The sequence below is a fragment of the Passer montanus genome, unplaced genomic scaffold, assembly GCF_014805655.1.
Source record: "Passer montanus isolate IOZ18808 unplaced genomic scaffold, ASM1480565v1 scaffold50, whole genome shotgun sequence".
NCBI lineage: Eukaryota > Metazoa > Chordata > Aves > Passeriformes > Passeridae > Passer > Passer montanus.
The window spans coordinates 2,423,070-2,441,037 of NW_024369930.1; the positions used below are offsets into that span (position 1 = coordinate 2,423,070).

The following is a 17,968-nucleotide window of genomic DNA, read 5'->3' on the forward strand; positions in this document are numbered from 1 at the left end:
GTAATCTTTGATCAGAGCACTGTTCTTGATTAATTTAAAATGTTCTGTTGACTTCAACAGTAATAAATTCTGTCCTATTGGTACTTATATTCAGATGTTTTTTGTAGAAGCTGAAAAAAAATTAAATATTTTGTTTAAAAAAAAACACACACTAAACTAAACAAAACCCCAAACATTAGAGCTAACCATTTTCCGTGTCCTGTGGTTAGTAAAAAGAAAAAGAAAAACTGCTCAAGTTTGCTGAGATTTAAAATTACTTTTGGGGAGAGAGTTAGTAGGTGACAAATTGCATTAAGAACAGCTAAGGCCAAAATTTCCTATGAATAAGTGAGTTTGAGAAATTACATAAGTGCCCATCTCCAGATATACCAGAAATGTGGAATAAATGTGAAACATTATCTTCCTATTGTTCTTCTTCTGTTACAAGAAAGATCCACTTGTACTCATGAATTGGGATCTTTGAGTTCTTACTCAGTCTCAGCTAAAAGCCTGAGTTAAAAGTGCTATGAAACCAATAAATGATGTAATCTTGCTACTTAATACTGAATTTTTATCACTAGGAAGCAAAATTGAATACCTTAAAATTACTTTTCTTAACAAAGGGGGATGTAAAATCTGCTTTTCCTGCGTAAAGTAGCAGAAGTACAAAGCTGAACTCCTGTTTTATCAAGGTTTAAATACCAAGTGGCAATTACAAAAATCGCTTCTTAATTTGAAAGTCCTCTGGACTGCTCTATTAATTATCAACAGTCAAAAGGGGCTGATGATTCCTACAAAGTGTGCCTGATTATATGCTTCCCTTTGAGTAGGCACCTGAGTGAGCCCATTGACTCTGGCACTGCTTATCCTCTCTGCTGTTAACTGAGGCATAAGTGGTCCCAGCACCTTGCAGAATTCAGTCTGAGTGTTTTACTTAAGAATGAACTGGCTCTGATAATTTTTTCCCCCCTAACATGCATGTCACTGCTATGGTAAGCCATGGTTTTCAGCACATCAGCTGCCCTGTCACTTGTCATCCCAGACCTTTAGAGCAGTCAGTGATCAGGCAAGTGATTCTGAAAAGCAACAGCTACAGTAAACTCCTGGGGTGGTTTCCTCCTTTGTGTTGTTGCCATGAATTTCAGGAATGAAGGCATCTGTGAGTTGCTAGGGAGCAGCTGTGATCTTATTTATGCACTATATGGAGCAGAGAGTAAGACCTATAAAATACTCAGACTTATTCCTTTGAACACACAGAATGCTTCTTAGAAATGAGCATTTCTCAATGAGTTTCTCAGTGAATTGCTTCTGATTAAAAGAAGTGTCTTGTCAGAGAGAAAAATAGTCTGGGATGTGTATACAAATAGAAACTATTATTATGACTTTGGGAATAAGATACACTAGTAAGAAGATAGAGTTTTCTTATGCTGGGCAGATCATATTGGTTTTGTCTACTAAAATTTCAGTTAAAGACAAATATCTACAATAATAAAAAAGTTGGATATATGATAATATAATAATGACAGAATGTAATGTAATATAAAATTAGAAAGTGGTTATTTATTTTGTCTGACTTTTCCTGCTCCCAAGATTTCATAATATTTTTTGATGTCTGTCACATGACCTCTCCTTTCTGAGTCTGTCACATGACCTCTCCTTTCTGCTTTTCTCTCAGAAATGAGATCATGACATAACTTCATGGCATTGGTAAAAGCAGAAATTAAAATTACTAAATATATGTGTGTTATTAGTTGATATTTTGTTAGCTGAAAAAAAAGTATTAAACCAGAAACTTTTATTCTTTAAAACATTGAATATTTTAAATAAAACTATAATTTAATAATTTATGTATTTATTTGTTTGTTTGTTTTTTAACATTACCCAAAATTTCAGTAAGAAATGAGCTTTTTTTCAGCTGAGGACTGGGCTGAAATGGAGCTGATGGCCCAGGGTACAGGCAGAGGCTCCTGGTGAGGCAGGTCTTGATCACTGAGGCCTGGTAGTGCCACAAAGTGGTAGAAAACAAGAGATTGGAAGGACCAGGGGGAATTGGCACAGGGAGGGCCTTTCCAAAAGTGAGGAGTGGGCAGAAAGAGAATACTTTACTCAGCCTTAATTTAAGTTTCACTCTGTTCAGAAGGATTTTTAAAATTTATTAACTAGGTGGATTACTTTAGTGCACAAGCTTGTAAAACCTAGGCCAAGATTTCACAAGTGCTGTCAGTAGTTTGGTGTGGTTGATTTCAGAGGAGATGGGGGAAAAGCACACCACAAAATTTTGGTTGATTTTACTACAAGCTCATCACTATTTTTGAGCAATAGATTTTGCCATCATGGCAGTCTCCAGCTGGTCCAGGCTGACCATAAAGCATTTGGTGATAAGGCAGTGATTGCTGACAGAGATATCTCAGCCCAGCTGAGCTAAGTGGTCTTGAAAGGAGTGTTGAAATAATAAAAACATCCATAGATTTACCTTGTACAGATAAGTATAACTGGAATTGTTGAGCTATTTAATTTCTCTTTTCCAAAGCTGGAAAAACTACAGTGATTTTGGTTAATTTTTGAAATTCTGAGTTTGAACTTCTGAAGACATTGACTGGTCTGATTTCTATGTCCATGGAAGCATTCAGTGATGGAAATGAGATTGGCATGTTCATGTCCTATGTTTGGGCCCTCAGCCAAGTTACCACTGCCTGAAGGAGAGGCTCTGTTGTTTTTAAACTGGGTGACTCACATGTTCAGAGCAAACAAACAAACAAAGAGGCAAAGGAGTTGTACTGCAATTAAAAATAATACTTTTTCTGAGTTTGATACAGCGTGAGGGCCATTTAAATAAATTGTCAATGCTAGGGCCAGCCCAAATGCCTGCCACAATACAGCAAGAGCCATGTAATAACGTCTTTCATTCTCTCTCAATTTATGCAGAAGTGTTTGACTTGCCCTGGTTAGCTTTGTAGGAAGCAAGGAGAACATCTCTTTGTGAGAGATTTATAAACATGTCCTTGAAGGCTGAACAGAGAGGGGCACGTTCTGCTGAGGAGATGGCAGTTTTTCTAATCTTTGTCACATTCAACTATTGTTGTTTGTTTCACCTTAATGTGACTCTCCCCGTCATGTGCTCTCCCCTAAAACCTTGTAGTTCATTATGTGCAATTTTAATGCAGTCTTTCCTAAATAAAGAAGTGTATGACTATTTACTTCAGAAAAGAATTAAAGTATTTTTGTGCTATGACCTTACAAGTTTTGCTTAGTCATGCAATGAGGCTTTATTCTGTGAGAAGTGACAGGGTTTTACTGGCAATTTGGAGGTCTTTTAGAAAAATGTTAGTCATTAAAGTACTAAAAAATAATTCAGATGTAAAAAACAATAGAAACTTGCATTCATTTAGTTAAAGCAATTTAATACATTGTATTCAAATTAACTTATTTTAACAAACTACAGAGCTTGCCAAATTGTATTTTGTAAGACAAATGAGCACACCTTTGCCAATAACATCCTTTACAGCCATAAATCTATATAAAAGCCATATAGCCTTTATGCCCATTTGAGATGAGCATTTGTTAATTCTGTTAGTCTGCTAGGTGGGAGGCTTGCAGAAGAAAAAGTTTGTCCCAGAGTGCCAAATCCTGAAGTGTGTATCCTGAAGTGTGTATTTTCCTGTGTAGTGTTGTGCTGAACTGCTGCAGTGCTACAGTGAATTAAAGGAAAGGGTAGTAGGGAACAAATAAATTATGTACACACCTCCTAAATAATTAATGAGTATTAGACTGCTCCTTGGTAGTTGAGGCAGGTCTCACACTTCAGGAAAATAAAGAAATGTGTGAAGTTCCAAGTAATTTCTGATGCTGTTTGTTCAGGAGTTTGCAGGATAAATCTTTCACTGGCAGTAGAAGCAGGATAGATTGGTGCTCCCAGCCCTGCCATGGCGGGTAAAACAAAGAAGGGAAGAAATAAAGTCACTGACTCAGGTCTGCATGGAATCTTGTGTAAATCTCAAAGGGTTTTATTTTGGGTGAGAGTTGTTCTGAATTTTGTTTTTTTGAAATCATTGACAAATACAAGTGAAGCCAGCCTCAGTCAGCCTTTCTTGGAGGTAGGACCCACAATTCCTGTTATAAAGGTTTTAATGACGCTCCTATCTCTTGTTGTGATGATCTCCTTGTTATGTGATTCAGACTTCTGAATTTTCTGATAGCTGCTGCTGGAGAAGAAACATGAAAATGTTTATTATTTTCCTGAAAATGTCCCACTGTCTAATGCTTTGATAGTCTGCAGCTTTCAAACCATTCAAACTTGAGGATATGGGAATAACTTCCTTATAGGAATTGGGTGTGTGAAAAATGTGAGTGCTTTCAAATTGGGGTTTATAGGGTCAAACATTTGCTGGAAGAACAAATTAGATACAAGGATAAAAGTGCAAATTTTCCATCCAGGTTCTCAATGCATTACCAGTATGGCTTACTCTAACTTTGCTCTACATTGAGTGCAGCTCAAGAAGGACACAGACCTGCTGGAGCCAGTCCAGCAGGATACAAAGAGGATTAGAGAGATGGAACATCTCTCCTGTGGGAAAAGACTGAGACAGTTAAGGTTGTCATCCTGGAGGACTTTGGGGAGACCTTATGGTGGCCTTCCAGCACTAAAAAATGGCTACAAGAGAGTTGGAAAGAGCCTTTTTACAAGGGCAGGTAGTGACAGGGTGAGGGGGAATGGCTTTAAACTGAAAACCAGTAGGTTTAGATCGGGTGATAAGAAGAAATTTTTACTGTAAATGTGGTGAGACACTTGCAAAGGGTGCTCAGGCAAACTGTGGATGCTTTATTCCTGAAAGTGTTCAAGAAGAGCTTGGATGGAGCTCTGAGCAGTCTGGTCTAGTAGAAGGTGTCCCTGCCCGTGCTGTGAGGTTGGTACCAGTTGATCATTATGGTCTCTTCCAACTCAAGGTCATTCTGTGATTCTGTGATTAAGTCAAATAAGATATTGTCCTTCTTGTTGGTGGTTGTGTGAATGCAGTATGACACACCCTTAACTTCTCAGAGGCTGTTCAATCACAGCCTGTTAGAAACCATATTTCACTAAGGGCTTAAAAATATCAGAGAATGAGCACTACAGCACTTGCCCTTATGGATCTGGTCAGTGCAATCTCCCTGTCATCCGTCTGCTTCAAACCTGCATTAATTGAACACATATTTCACTCTGCCTCTATGTGAATTCTCTTTTCTTGTGGCTCGCTTATTATTTATCATGTTGAGTGAAAAGATTAATTACTATGAAATGGCATTTTTGCAATTCTTTCTCCAAGTTTTAGATTTTTTGCTTAATTGAAACCCCGAATGAAAAGGATTCATAATACATTTTTCTTATTGCTTTCACCATTGATTAGGAAATAAAGAGAAATTGTGTAAAAAAACTCTGGAAAAAAAGGAGACCAGAAATAATTGAACAAACGAAACCAAACAATCAAACATTTTCACAAGTGAAATATATGAACCATTAAAAGTTATTTTTAAATTTATTATTTTAAAACTTCTGTGAAAGTTGTTTTGTATTTTTTACACCATTTATAAAATCTTGTTTCTATTCTTCTGTAAATTTAGTAACTTTTGATTAAGGTGTACTACATGCAGTCACAAATGAAGTTTAAAGCATTTGCCATTACATTTCTCTTCAAAGACCAAGACATCAACACCTGGTATATTGCAGTGCCTGCTCTTTGTGTGACCAGGGTGAATGTTTGTTGACAATGTGAAAACCTGAAAGTTTTACAAGATTGGATGGTCATTCCAATTTAGATGTTCCTCTGAAATTTCCAGTCTTGATTCAAACCATCTGGATCTATAAAACTGATTTTTACTCTTGCCTTGACTATAGGACTGGTCACAACAGTCAATTTACCTCCAGATAGTTTGCTGACTGGAAATTTAATTTGTTTCAGAGAAAAAGGAATGAAATTCTGAAGTGATCAACTGTAGAATAAAATGTATTTATTTCCAAATTTGTTTGATTAATAGTTGGCTTATAGGCCAGTTCTACTATTAAGATATTTCCTAAAAAATTCCCCCACCAACCCCCTCCCATCCCCAAAAATAAAACTAATGCAAAAACCTCAGAAACCCCTCAAAAAGAGATTTTTGGGTTTATCCAGAGATAAACTTTTTGTGTGGCTGTTTTGAAAATCAAGCACCTCAAAAGTATCCAGACTACAATCTGAGTTGATTAGGATCTGTCATCTGTTGTAGTATTCTGCTCATGGTGCACAGACTTTTAAAAAATAATCATTACTATATGAGGAATAAAGCTTATTCCAATTGCTGAGTTGCTGGTGGATAGGAACGGCTGCTGAAAAAAATAAACAACAAACCAAGACCCAACATAAATTTTGTAAAATTCGTAAGTGCTGAAAAGCTGCGGCAGCTTATGGGACATGCCTGATAACAGTTTGCATCTATAACTGGAGTTGTTAGAAAAGTTTTTGTGGTACGTATCAGCTACAAGCACCAGAGGTGTAATGTGGTGAGTTTCCTTAAGGTCTCCAAAGCTTTAACCCCGGAGAGCTGGGGGGGCTGGCAGGCTCAGTCTGCTCGGCAGTTTTTTGGCTCTCATGCTGGATGGCAGCCAGTGCATTAGTGCTGGACCCGTTCCTGCCTGAGCCTGGAATGACTTCCCAGGAGACAGCACAGCCCCCACCAGCCAGTGCTGCAGAGGCAAAGTACTTGAGTAAACTCAGGCCATCTGTTGGCTGCATAAATTAGTTTTCCCTGTTTGCCCATCAAGCTATAAGGTATCCACTTTTTTTTTTTCCTTTTTTTCCATTCCAAATATAGTATTTTTTTCTTTATTCAGTTCTAGTTGGACAGAGATAGGCAAATGCACTTTTTTCTTTTTTCTTTCTTCCTTCTTATGGTTACATGCTTTTCACTCTAGTGTCTTTGATTAACAAATAAAATTATCTCCCTCATATACATATTCTGCTTTGGAAACAGTTAATGGCTCCTCAGAGGTAGCCTTTATTCATGACAGAGGAGAAATACATTTGTATTTCACCTCTTCTCCTCATCTTTTTTCCCCATTTCCCCTTATATATTTCTGCTTTTCCCTCTTTTCCTCTTGTTCCTTGTTTCTCCTTCTCTTTCCTTGTGAATACCAAAACTATCATATGAATAAATAGAAAAGGGACTAAACTGATTAAATTAGTTCAATTGGTATGTTTGTATTTCATCTTTCAAGGAAGACTTCAATTCAGCAATAGCTATTTTATTTGAAATCCAGTCATTTTAAAGGATCACCATTTATCTGCACTCTTAGCATGCCATGGGAATCAGATTCCTGGAGCATTTTGCAGTTGGTTAGTTTGTCACTAAAACTGGTCAATTTTGAAGATTTATTAAATGATTTTTAGTGTCAGCTTCTACCTCTCAGACAAAAAGGTGAAGTACTTCTTTCACAGGACCCAATTGGATTTTCCTAGCAGTAGTCATTATGAAGTTCCAGTAAGAACAGATGACATCTTGATGCCTCTTCTGTCAAGTCACTTGGCTTATTTTGAATGTGTACTGTCATTTTGATTTATTTCCATTTTTTTTTGTTTTGCAGATTTATTTGAAAAATGCAGCAATGTATACTGTAGAAGCAAACAACCCTCGTCAGCTAGTGGAAATTGCAGCCAGAGACATTGAAAAACTTCTAAGTAACAGGTCTAAAGCCTTGGTGGTGAGTACTAATGGTTCAAGTTTTCTATTAGTATTTTACAAGAAATATCTTTTTTTACTACTGAAACTTATTATTTACTATGTTTTCATGGTTATTTTTACTACCTATACACTTAGAGGCAGTGTCAGTGTGATGTGAATAAGACATGACATGTAGAAAGATGGCTCCTGACTTCATGGTAAAAATGAACTTGTTTGTTGGCATAGGGCAGATGTTTATAATATTGACCGACAGATAGGAATCATGGCCAAATAAGAAATTAAGTTATAAATAGAGTGGAAAATATTCCTCTAGGTGACGCACATGAATGTTTATGACTTGAAGATCACTGTGCTTTATAGTCAGTAATGAGCTTGGAGAAACAAGAAACAGGGCATTATTTTTTTTTTTCTGATTTGCTAATTTAACCTGTATTTCAATCATATTTTGTGTGAAGGCCATGCTTCATTATGACCTCACAATTCTTTATGCTTTAAATAAAAAGTATCTGGGTTTTTTTTAAAGTGCTTTTGCCAACAGTATCTTCTATCCTGTAAGACACCAGACCTGGGTAATTGGTTTGTATGGTTCCTACTGACTAAAGACATGGAGGGATCTGGATGAATTAATAAGCATACTTCATTCAGAAGTATGAGTAGTTCTACTAATTCAGAGTAGAACTATTAGAAATAGGTTTAAAGGATGGAAAAGCAGTCTGTATTTCCTTGGACAATTACATATTCAAGTAGACTTGCAAATGAGTTTGAATGTATCATTTAAAGTGAAAGAGAGGACAAAGAGAGATTAATTCACCAACTGTAGATGTCTACTCAGCTGGTTGTCCTAAGCTCATTTTTTTGTTCAATGGAATAAAACAAGTACTCCTCAGTGAGGACTGACCTGACATTTTCTGAGTAACACTTTAAAATGGGATGAACTATAGCTGAGAAGAACTTCTCTCTTTCTCAGCTGGAGAAGCCTCAAATCTAGATGTCTATATTTTAGTGTTTAAAGCTGGGGGAGATGAGTCCCACCCAAAGAGTCCTTTTATCAGTACAGTTCCATGCAGCTGAAGAATCAGTGTGAGTGAAACTGCTGCTGCTTCCCTGAGGACTCTCCTTGTAGGCAACTAAGTTTTGCACTGTCTTTTGTCTGTGCATAGGTACCACAAGAGGTACCCATTGTCCTGCTTTTGGTTCATAGCAGGATTTCATTCTTCCAGTTCCCACTGTTTACCTAATACACAATGTGCATCAGTGTTACCTGGGCCAAAGCTTCTCTAATGCATTCAAATTACTTGAAAATAGGTCTAATATTTTTCTTTTTTTTCTCCTTTTCTTCAGTGGACATGTGTTTATGTGGCATTCTGTGGACTTTGTATTACTGTTACAAAATACTGTAAGCCATTTGCAGACCTTTGTGAATACACAATTTTCCCCACCATTTTCCCTTCAACCCATATAAGGTTGATGCTTATAAGTTATCACAGCAAAAGCTTATATTTTCTCAAGACACAAGATTAATGTAGGGGTTTTTATATGGGTCTGTGGTAGTTTAATCTTAAAATTTTAGGAAAATTAAATAAGTAAGTCCATGCTTACTTTAAGAAATATTCCAGAACAGTTTTTCTGTGAATGTGGAAGAAAGGTGCTTCACTTTAGGCAAGCACATGGTCACATTTTGAAAAGGGCAGTATGATTCAGTTTTCTGATGTAAAAAAAGACTAAATTAGGAGAAGGATGGTCTTTTAGTCCAGTATCTCCTAGCAGTTCAGATACTTATACTAACTTTTCTATTTGCAAATATCCCAGATGTATGCCAATACTTTCAATGACTTCTGATTTGAAACCTTCCTGTAAATTTTTTTTATACACAGGAGAAATTTATTATTTCCTGCACCTATCTGTTGATTTCTACTGAGATGATTTCGTCACCTTCTATATGTATTTCTCTTTCTGCTTTTTACAAGGACGACCTTTATACTGTCAGTTTATAAACTTTATGTGATGAGGCTGAATTATTTACCTGAAGTTTCAGTCTTCCTAAGTCTGATGGGTCACATTTTCTCTGAAATCAGAAGTGGAGTTGAATGGAACTGTTACTAATCACTGCACAGAGGGTTTTACCATTGGGGCTAATATGAGTCAAAGTGTTAATTAAGACCTGAATCCTGAAAAGAGTATGATGCAAGGGCATCAGGCATCCTCTAGTGATGCCATAAGGAAGGTGCCAGTGAATTACATCAACAGCATACCTCAGGGATGTCATGGCTTCCTCTAGGCATGAGACACAAACAACCTTTGCGCAAGGTTATGAAAAACAAATATTAGTAATGACTTTTCTAATAATAAGTTGCCTTCCCTTGAGCTATAAGATCACCTCTAAATTAGAAATATCTCTTGCATTCTGAATTATTTGCGTTTTCATGTACCTATGGGGTAGAAAAATCTTTAACAATGAGACTAAAATTACCAGGTAAATAGGTATGAGTTTCTGTTTGACAGAAGCTTAAACTGGTGGTTGAAATAGATACCTATCTGAGGAATGACAAAGGGGAAAGCCCTGGTCTGAACTCACAGGGCTTTCCTAGATTACTCTTACTAGGAAATGTAATGCATAGAAGAAAAAGGATGAAAAGAAATGGAATATATTCTAGCAAAGTGCAGTGGAGAAAGAGAATAGTATGAATAGTAAGGAGGGAGACAGGCAACAGCCTCCTATTGAAGGATGTCAAAGACTGCCTTGCAGTGCAGCCTGTTGTTGAAATAGTGAACACTTCTTTTTTAGCTTTCTGCTGTTTACTATTGTGTATTTGTCTGGCCTAACCCCACTGAACACCCCTATTTCAATATAATGGATTCCCATTTGCGAATGGTCCTGCAAGGACTAAGGAGCTGGGCTTGATGATTCCTATGGGTCCCTTCAAACTCAAGATATTCTTTAATTCTACAGTTTCACGATACTACAGAGAAGTTAGTATTCTGTCTCTGTGTTCCTTACTAAACGGTGGGTGCAGATGAGCTGTGCAACATTGCAACTGCATCCTCAGGTGTGTGCTGGCAGATGGGTGGAGGCTTCACTGAAAATGTATTCTGCAATAACTATTGGCAAAACTCACAAAGCCTTTCCAGGGATACCAGCAAATAGTATGCCTAGCCCATTGGGCTGTCTGGCACCCAAACTGTTCATTTTTGCTGGAATTTGCTTCAGTTTTTGCATTCCTACCTCATTCATGAGTGCAATAGGTTTCTGAAGGTATGTAGATCATGCTAATGGATCAGAATCTTTTCATTCAAATGGAAAATTTGGAAGACACTAACATTTATTTGATGAGTATCATTAGAAATACTAAATAGAGCACCTGACATTTTACTATATTTATAAAACATAGTGTGAGGACAATATACAAATATTTCCTCATTGACTGTACAAATTTAAACCCTTTTAAAGTTATTAATATAAAAGATTGATTACAAATACTTTTTTATTACTAATGTAAAATACTGTAGTAATCTTGAGATTTGCAAAGATCCTAATTTTTTCTTTTTTTGTCATACTTTAAAATTAGAAAAGTATATTTTAAATACTTCTGGAGTTTTGATTTCTGTTTATGCATTGCATCATGAGGGGACCAAAGTATAATTTTGTTTATGTAATGTATTCAATGTATAAAAAGAAATATTTGGTCCAGTGCTGCAGACCAATTTAAACAACAGTGCAGTATGAAGCTGGTAGCTGTGCAGCCCTTGGCCTTCCTCTCCCCATTGATCAGTACATTTCAGGGAGCATCCTGAATATCCTACAATGGGAAAATCTGTAGTTTTACCACTTCCTTTTGCTCAGATATTTGAATTGAAGATAGTAAGCATTTTGAACCTTTTAGGAAGAAGAAAATTAAAGAAAGAAAATTAAGAATAGCAGATACTTAGTAACAGTCCTTTCAAGCCCAGGCTGAGAAGTTTTAGGGAAAAGGATTAAAACATCCTATTTCTTACTTAGCTAAGATCCCTTTCTGCATTCGAAAATCATTTAATGGTTTACTGTTTTGCAATAGTTTGAAATTAATATTAATTATCCTTCTATCCAAAGGTACAATTTTTCTACAAGTCTTTTCCACAATAAAACTATTTTCCACAATAAAATACCTCTTTCTGGACAGAGTCAATGTCAAGATATTATTTTCAATCCTATGTTGTACACTCACAATGCATTTATTAGTGCATTTTTCTTCCATTAGTGCCCACGCTGTAAGGCAATAGCATAGCCATTAGTGTAAAGCAAACACTTAAGCTCCACTAAAATGCATTTCACTGGAGAATGAGAGACAGTCATATTTTCACTGCCAAATTCCTGCCTATGATTTATTTGTTTTGCTTTGGGGTCATTTGTGTCTGCTTTTAACTAACTGATGTTAAGGTTGCTCAGGGGAAGGCTCTAGTCAGTACCCTTGGCTTCCTGAGCTATGTGTAGATAAAGATGAATTACATGCACATTTGCACCTTATTGCCTAGATTTCTTCAGACATCTCAACCAGAGGCATAATATCTTCATTCTGGCCTCCTTGCTTTGATTTCTTAAGAAAACTGAGGAAGCTGGGTTTCCATGGAAACTGAGGCACAGATTGTGTGCTAGGAGACAGGTTCCCTCTACGTGCTGTTGGGAAATGTCCAAGGTGCACAACTGTGTCTCCGAATGAGGAGCTCAGAATGTTTATCTGCTGGTTTAGATGCAATTTCAACACAGCTGTGCGAGTGTGCCCAAATCTCTCAGTATTTCCTTGCCTGACTGAAATAAGGCTTCACTGTCTCACAATAAAACCGGGATGCTTAAATGTGTTGTAACATATTTTGAGGTTCCCAGGCAGAGAGCCTGTGCACTTTAAATAGGGTTGGGAATTTTTGTGTATCCTGAAAGACCTATAAAAGTAAAATAAATTTTATAGGTGTGCTTGATACAACTGTTTCTTGAAAGGTATCCTCACTCTAGCTTGAGTTTTGATATCTAAAACTAACATAATAGCCTCAAAACCGCTCTGGGACACTTACCTTCTGGTCTGCTAATCTTGAATTGCCTATAGGAACAAGATAGCTTTCCATTCTTTAAAAATACTCCAGATAAATTTGAGATCTCCACTCATTTAGCAGAACTTTGACTGGGTATCATCTGTTGCTTTTGGGCTCTGTTACAACTCCGTCTCCTGAACTCCCCTAAGAATTCCAAGAGGCCTAAAAAGTCACATTTCATAGCTGAGTCCACCATTCCTGCGTGCTATTGTAAAGCTGGGAGCTGATCACTCTGTGATGCCTTGGACCAGGTCTCTAAATTGAAAATATCTGTGAGTATATGTGGATGCATACCTGGATATGGACACACTTTAACAGGTGTGTTGAAATTGCTTCCTAACTGTACTCCAGTATCCCTTCAATTCCAAATAGTCAATCAATTTACTTTTATTCTCTGCCTGTGAGGGCTGAAGTCCTTGCCTGAAAATAAGATCATTCTCATTGGTCTAGTTTGTATTTTGCTAAAGTTGATGGCAATCTGGGCTCCTGACTTCCCTCACTACTTTGCATACAGTGACACGGTAAACACTGTGGTTTTGTCATGAGGAGACACTGATGAACTAAGTCTTGAGTTGATGGAAGATTCTGATGTTTCCTGCTGGTTATTTCACGTGTGTGATATCCCATAGAATCCACAGAATTTTACCCTTGAGTTATGGTCGTATCAGAGGTTAATCAAGATAAAATGTCTTTGTCTTCCTCCCTCTCCTAGATGATTTTAAGAATGTAAGCTTTGTTGAGAATTTATTTGAAAACTGGTATCAGTACAAAAAGAAGCATCACCTCTGTCTTGGCAGATATGCTACTATTCAATTTTTGATTTTTAGGTGTTTCTCTTCCTTTGACTCTGCCAGTTACAGGCAATGTTAGACGATTTTATTGCAAAGGGCTCAAGTTGAAGAAATTCAGAGAAGGAAAAAAGCTTGAACTGGTCTTAGTCTCCCAGCAAAAAACAGTTTTCCACATTTTGTTAGTATTTTTTTTAGTTCTTTGAAATGCTGAACATCATAAGGAAGCTGGCAGTGGACTGTGTGTACACAGTTTGCCAAAATAGTTTCAGGTATGATTTCTAAGGAGAGGAAGTCTGCAAAGATGCAAAAGAACAAATTAACTAAAGCAAATTTTCAGTTCAAAAAATGAACAGTTTTGTCTTTTTATGTTTTTTGTCTTGCACAGAGGTTTTATATTATTTTTCACTCTAACATTTGAACTTTCCCCTTGAAATTGTTTGGTGGTGCCTGTTTATTTTCTTTAATGTTTCAAAATATTTTATTTTATTACCTTTTAATTTCAAGCTGGGCATTGCTCTTTAGCTATAGGAAAAGATTACACAAAGTGTGTTCCAGAATCATAAAGCAAATGGCTTCTAATTGCAGTGATCCTCCCAGAGAAACGCTTGCACTTTGGAAAAATACAACTAAAATACACTTTCCTCTGTCTAAGGACTGTAAGATCATGCATGCATGCCATATGTTTTTACATGACAATATGTCTTGGTACTTTAACTCTTTTCTGTTACATATTTGGCAGAATTTTACAGTGTTAGGACTTCACATCTATTCACATGTCTTAATTTTTCTGTCTCTGTCAATTCTTACATACTAAGTACCTCACTGAGGTGGAAAATTTTTATATTTTATTTCTGGATGCTTCCTGTGAGTATTTCAAATAGACATTGTCATCTCCTTGTTGCAGCATTAGATTTAGATTTCAGTTCATGGCTAGAGTTGGTCTAAATAACTTCTTCAGATATGGCAGGAACTTTGCAGGTGAGTTTAAGACTAATGCTTTGCTATTTTTGAACTTGCCCTCACTGGAATTTTGCACACTAGCAGAAGAAGTTTTACATATGCTCTTTCAGACTACAGTACTGAATCTATTAGCCTGTATGAACATTGTTTAAATCTCCAGATGTAAATGTAGTCTATTTTGAAAGTCAGCTGTAGTTGCTGAAGCAAATGTGTTTTGGAATGACAGCTAGTGAGACGCAGCACTTGTGAAGTCAAACATTTGTCAACTTGTCCACATGTCAGATGTTTGAATTTGTTTTTGCTTGTCTTGCCTTGAGTCTTATTTTTTAAACTGAAATCCAGGTTGTGTGGATGCAACATTATGCCTCAGAGGATAGATTCACATAATTCACTTACCTTGCAAGGCATCATAAAAGTCTGGAAAAATAAATCAGAGGGCTTGCAGTGAAAATTCTTATAAATATTGCCTGTTTACGTGCTTTTGTTTTCACAGTGGGCTTGATCTGCCTTCTGCAAATCTTGTATTCTTGTTGACAGATAAAGAGGGGGTCATCCCTGCACCTTCCCATGCTCTCATAGATAGCCACAGTCATAATTTTGATTTCTGTGGCCATGAACTCTACATAGTGCTGTAATGGCATCAAGTCTGCAAGCTTAGAGAGACACCTGCTGAATCTCCATCCTGCAGCACAGTGTATTACACTTGGAGCTTTAACCATGACTGAGACAAAGAAAGCTAAAAAGTGCTTGTGGCAAATAATATTATTTGATGACCAGCCTCACAGTGTGACATTTCTTTCTCCTTACACAGTAAATTGTCACTGTTAGCATAGTTTTGTTGCATTCACATTTCATATGGAGAAAAATACAGGGTACTGATAGCTTTAGCAGATCCTTCCCATTTAGATCCCTTTATACACATTCACTTGTGCAAATTCACTTAAAAACTAAATGGCCATCGCAAATTTTGCAGAGGTTTTGTTGCAGATTTTTTTTTTTTTTGCTTCCTGTGAGACATTCTTCATCAGTTTTTTACAAGCAGGTTTCTTTGTCTAGGTTTATGGATACTGAAATTTCATTTGTGAAAGATGTTCTGCAGGTGCATGGCCTCATTAATGCCAGCATCACCCTAAGCTGGGGGTTTACTGTGAAAGGTGAAATACTGCTCAAACAAGTCTTGGTTTCTTTTGGTTTTAAAGTATCTTTTTCAGCTTTGGAGGCTCAATATTGAAAATAAAAAAAAAAAAAAATAACCCAAGCATCTATAGTTATTTTTCTTGGATTAGTTCCAGTTTTTGTCTCCAGGGCTTTGCTAGCCTTCTTACCCTCAGGCAGCTTCTTCTCCTGAAGTTATTTCTGTTTTCCTTGTATGACCTTCTGGCTGATAGGCAAAGAGATGTTTTTTCTTCCTTATTTCTTGGTCTGATGCCTTCCATTAAGATCATACCCAAAAACCACAATTATGGTTTTTCTCTGTGGCTAGTTGAAAATTCTACAGAACAATAATTTTCCATGGTAAACCACATTTTTCAAAATATAATATTGCATAGAAGTAGTTTAATTTGCAGGTGTTGGCTTCCATACCCTTGTGCTGTCTAGTCAAGCCTCTCAAGACTCCTTATTTTTCCTTCAGTCACTACATTTACATTTTCAACCACAATAAAATCAAATTTAAAAGTTTTTAAATCCTCTGTGAAATAAAAATTCCACTTACTTGCTGAAAGCTCTGTTAAACATTATGGAGAAGTGCAAGTGTTGTTTTCAGAGATGGAAACTTGCACACACACATTATACATAAACTGTGGTACGGCAGTTGTGTGTTGTACACAAACCCAGGCCTTCATTCTGCCTCTTTGTGAGGCTTTTTTCTTCCCCCAAGACTGTGTTAAATCTGTGACTCTAACTTCTGTTGTCTTTCAGAATCTTTGCATTAAGAGCATTGATACCTGGCTGTATGCATGATTCCAGTATTTGTCTCAGTGGAACTCTTTGTACCTTTTCTTGTCTTTCCACACTTTCCATATTAAAAGTTCAGATTAGATTGTGTTGCTGTAGCATCAAACTAATTCGTGCTGAATTGTTCACCCCATTCAACTTGAGTACTTTCCAGGGTACCTGTGTCTAAGTCAGTGTTTTTTAAATATGCTACAAAATCTGTACATTCCTGGGTTAGAGAGTTTTAGTAAGTTGTCAAAACATTTGAATTGTAATTCAGTTCAATTTTCACTTCAGAGAGCAGAATTAAAGCACAAATGCAAAATTAAAGCTATGTTATTTAAAATGGATCCCTTCCTAATTATTATGTACATGTCATGATAAAATGCTCAAATGTTTTTTCCCAACTTTTCTTGGTCACATTTTTAATGAGATTGAGCTGAGTGCAATAATTGTTACTGTGGCACCAGAGTAAGATTGAATTTAGTAATGCCAGTTTTGACTGATGAAGTATGTAAAAGCATCAGACTTTCAACTTCAGTGGAACTCTTGCTGCAATAAAACAACTATTGAATTGCATAATGAACATCAGAATCTGTCCTTTGCACAAGCAAAAAATAAATCCCCACTTTTGGGTTGGTTTCTGGTCATATAATTTAATAAATTTGCATTCAAGAATGAGTAGTTAAACAATATGTTCTTTCAAACAGGCTTCCTAATATCTTTTTTTTCCTTTCTGTAAATGCTAGTGTTTTCTGAGTGTGGTGGTACCTATCTACATACAGCATGGCCATAATGCTTATTCTGTAGCTGCAGTATCCTTAAATGTACTGTTAGGTCTGGATAACAGCGTGCTCAGTAGTGTGACACATTTCCTGGAATATTTGAGTTTTCGTTCAAGCATTTGGGTAGCACAGTTTCTGTCAGTATTTTGGGAGTGTGGTTAATTGGACCCCTCAGGAAAAATGCAGGTAAATCTGGGGCTCTTCCTAGTAAGCTTTAAAAGGATCAGATCATCTGTTTCCAATCTTTGGACACAGCTTGGCTGCAGAGTTAGTTAAGAACAAATACTGAACTTCATGAAAGCATGAGTGTGTTCACAGACGTGTTCACTTGGCATCTTTCTTTCATGTTTTTCTTCCTTATCAGTTTAAGGTGTCCACCGATCACCTTTGTCACACCTTTTGGGTTTTGTAGTGAAATTTCCATGTTAAAACTTTCCTTAAGAGAACTCCTCTCAGCTTTCTTTGCAACACTGACTTTTGATGTACTTGTTAGTACAAAAGGCAAAATTCCACAGGAACCCAGCAAGTTCTTTGTACCAGAAGTCTCTGTGGCGAAGCTTAGAAAGCAGAATATGCTGAGGGAAAGCATAAACTGGTTTTTGCTATTTTATCAAAGTCTAATTTTCTGTGATCTAACTGTGAATTTGCTGATAAACAAATGTGCAACTTCAAAAAGCTTTATTAATCAGTAAAAGCTGAGGTACTCTATATGTGTTTTATGTTAATCCTTTTGTTGGATTAAAAGATTATCTTTGATGGGGAATC

The 17,968-nt window shown here is 36.7% G+C and overlaps 1 protein-coding gene across 2 annotated transcripts in view; it reads left to right on the top strand.

Annotated features, from left to right (window-relative positions):
- The window catches only part of CACNA2D1 (calcium voltage-gated channel auxiliary subunit alpha2delta 1), a 368,301-nt gene that overhangs the window by 59,332 nt on the left and 291,001 nt on the right, over window positions 1–17,968 (top strand). For both annotated transcript variants that reach the window (XM_039723786.1, XM_039723787.1), the window contains exon 3: window positions 7,574–7,690. In XM_039723786.1, coding sequence (XP_039579720.1) covers window positions 7,574–7,690 — 117 coding nt within the window. The remainder of the gene's footprint in view (window positions 1–7,573; window positions 7,691–17,968) is intronic.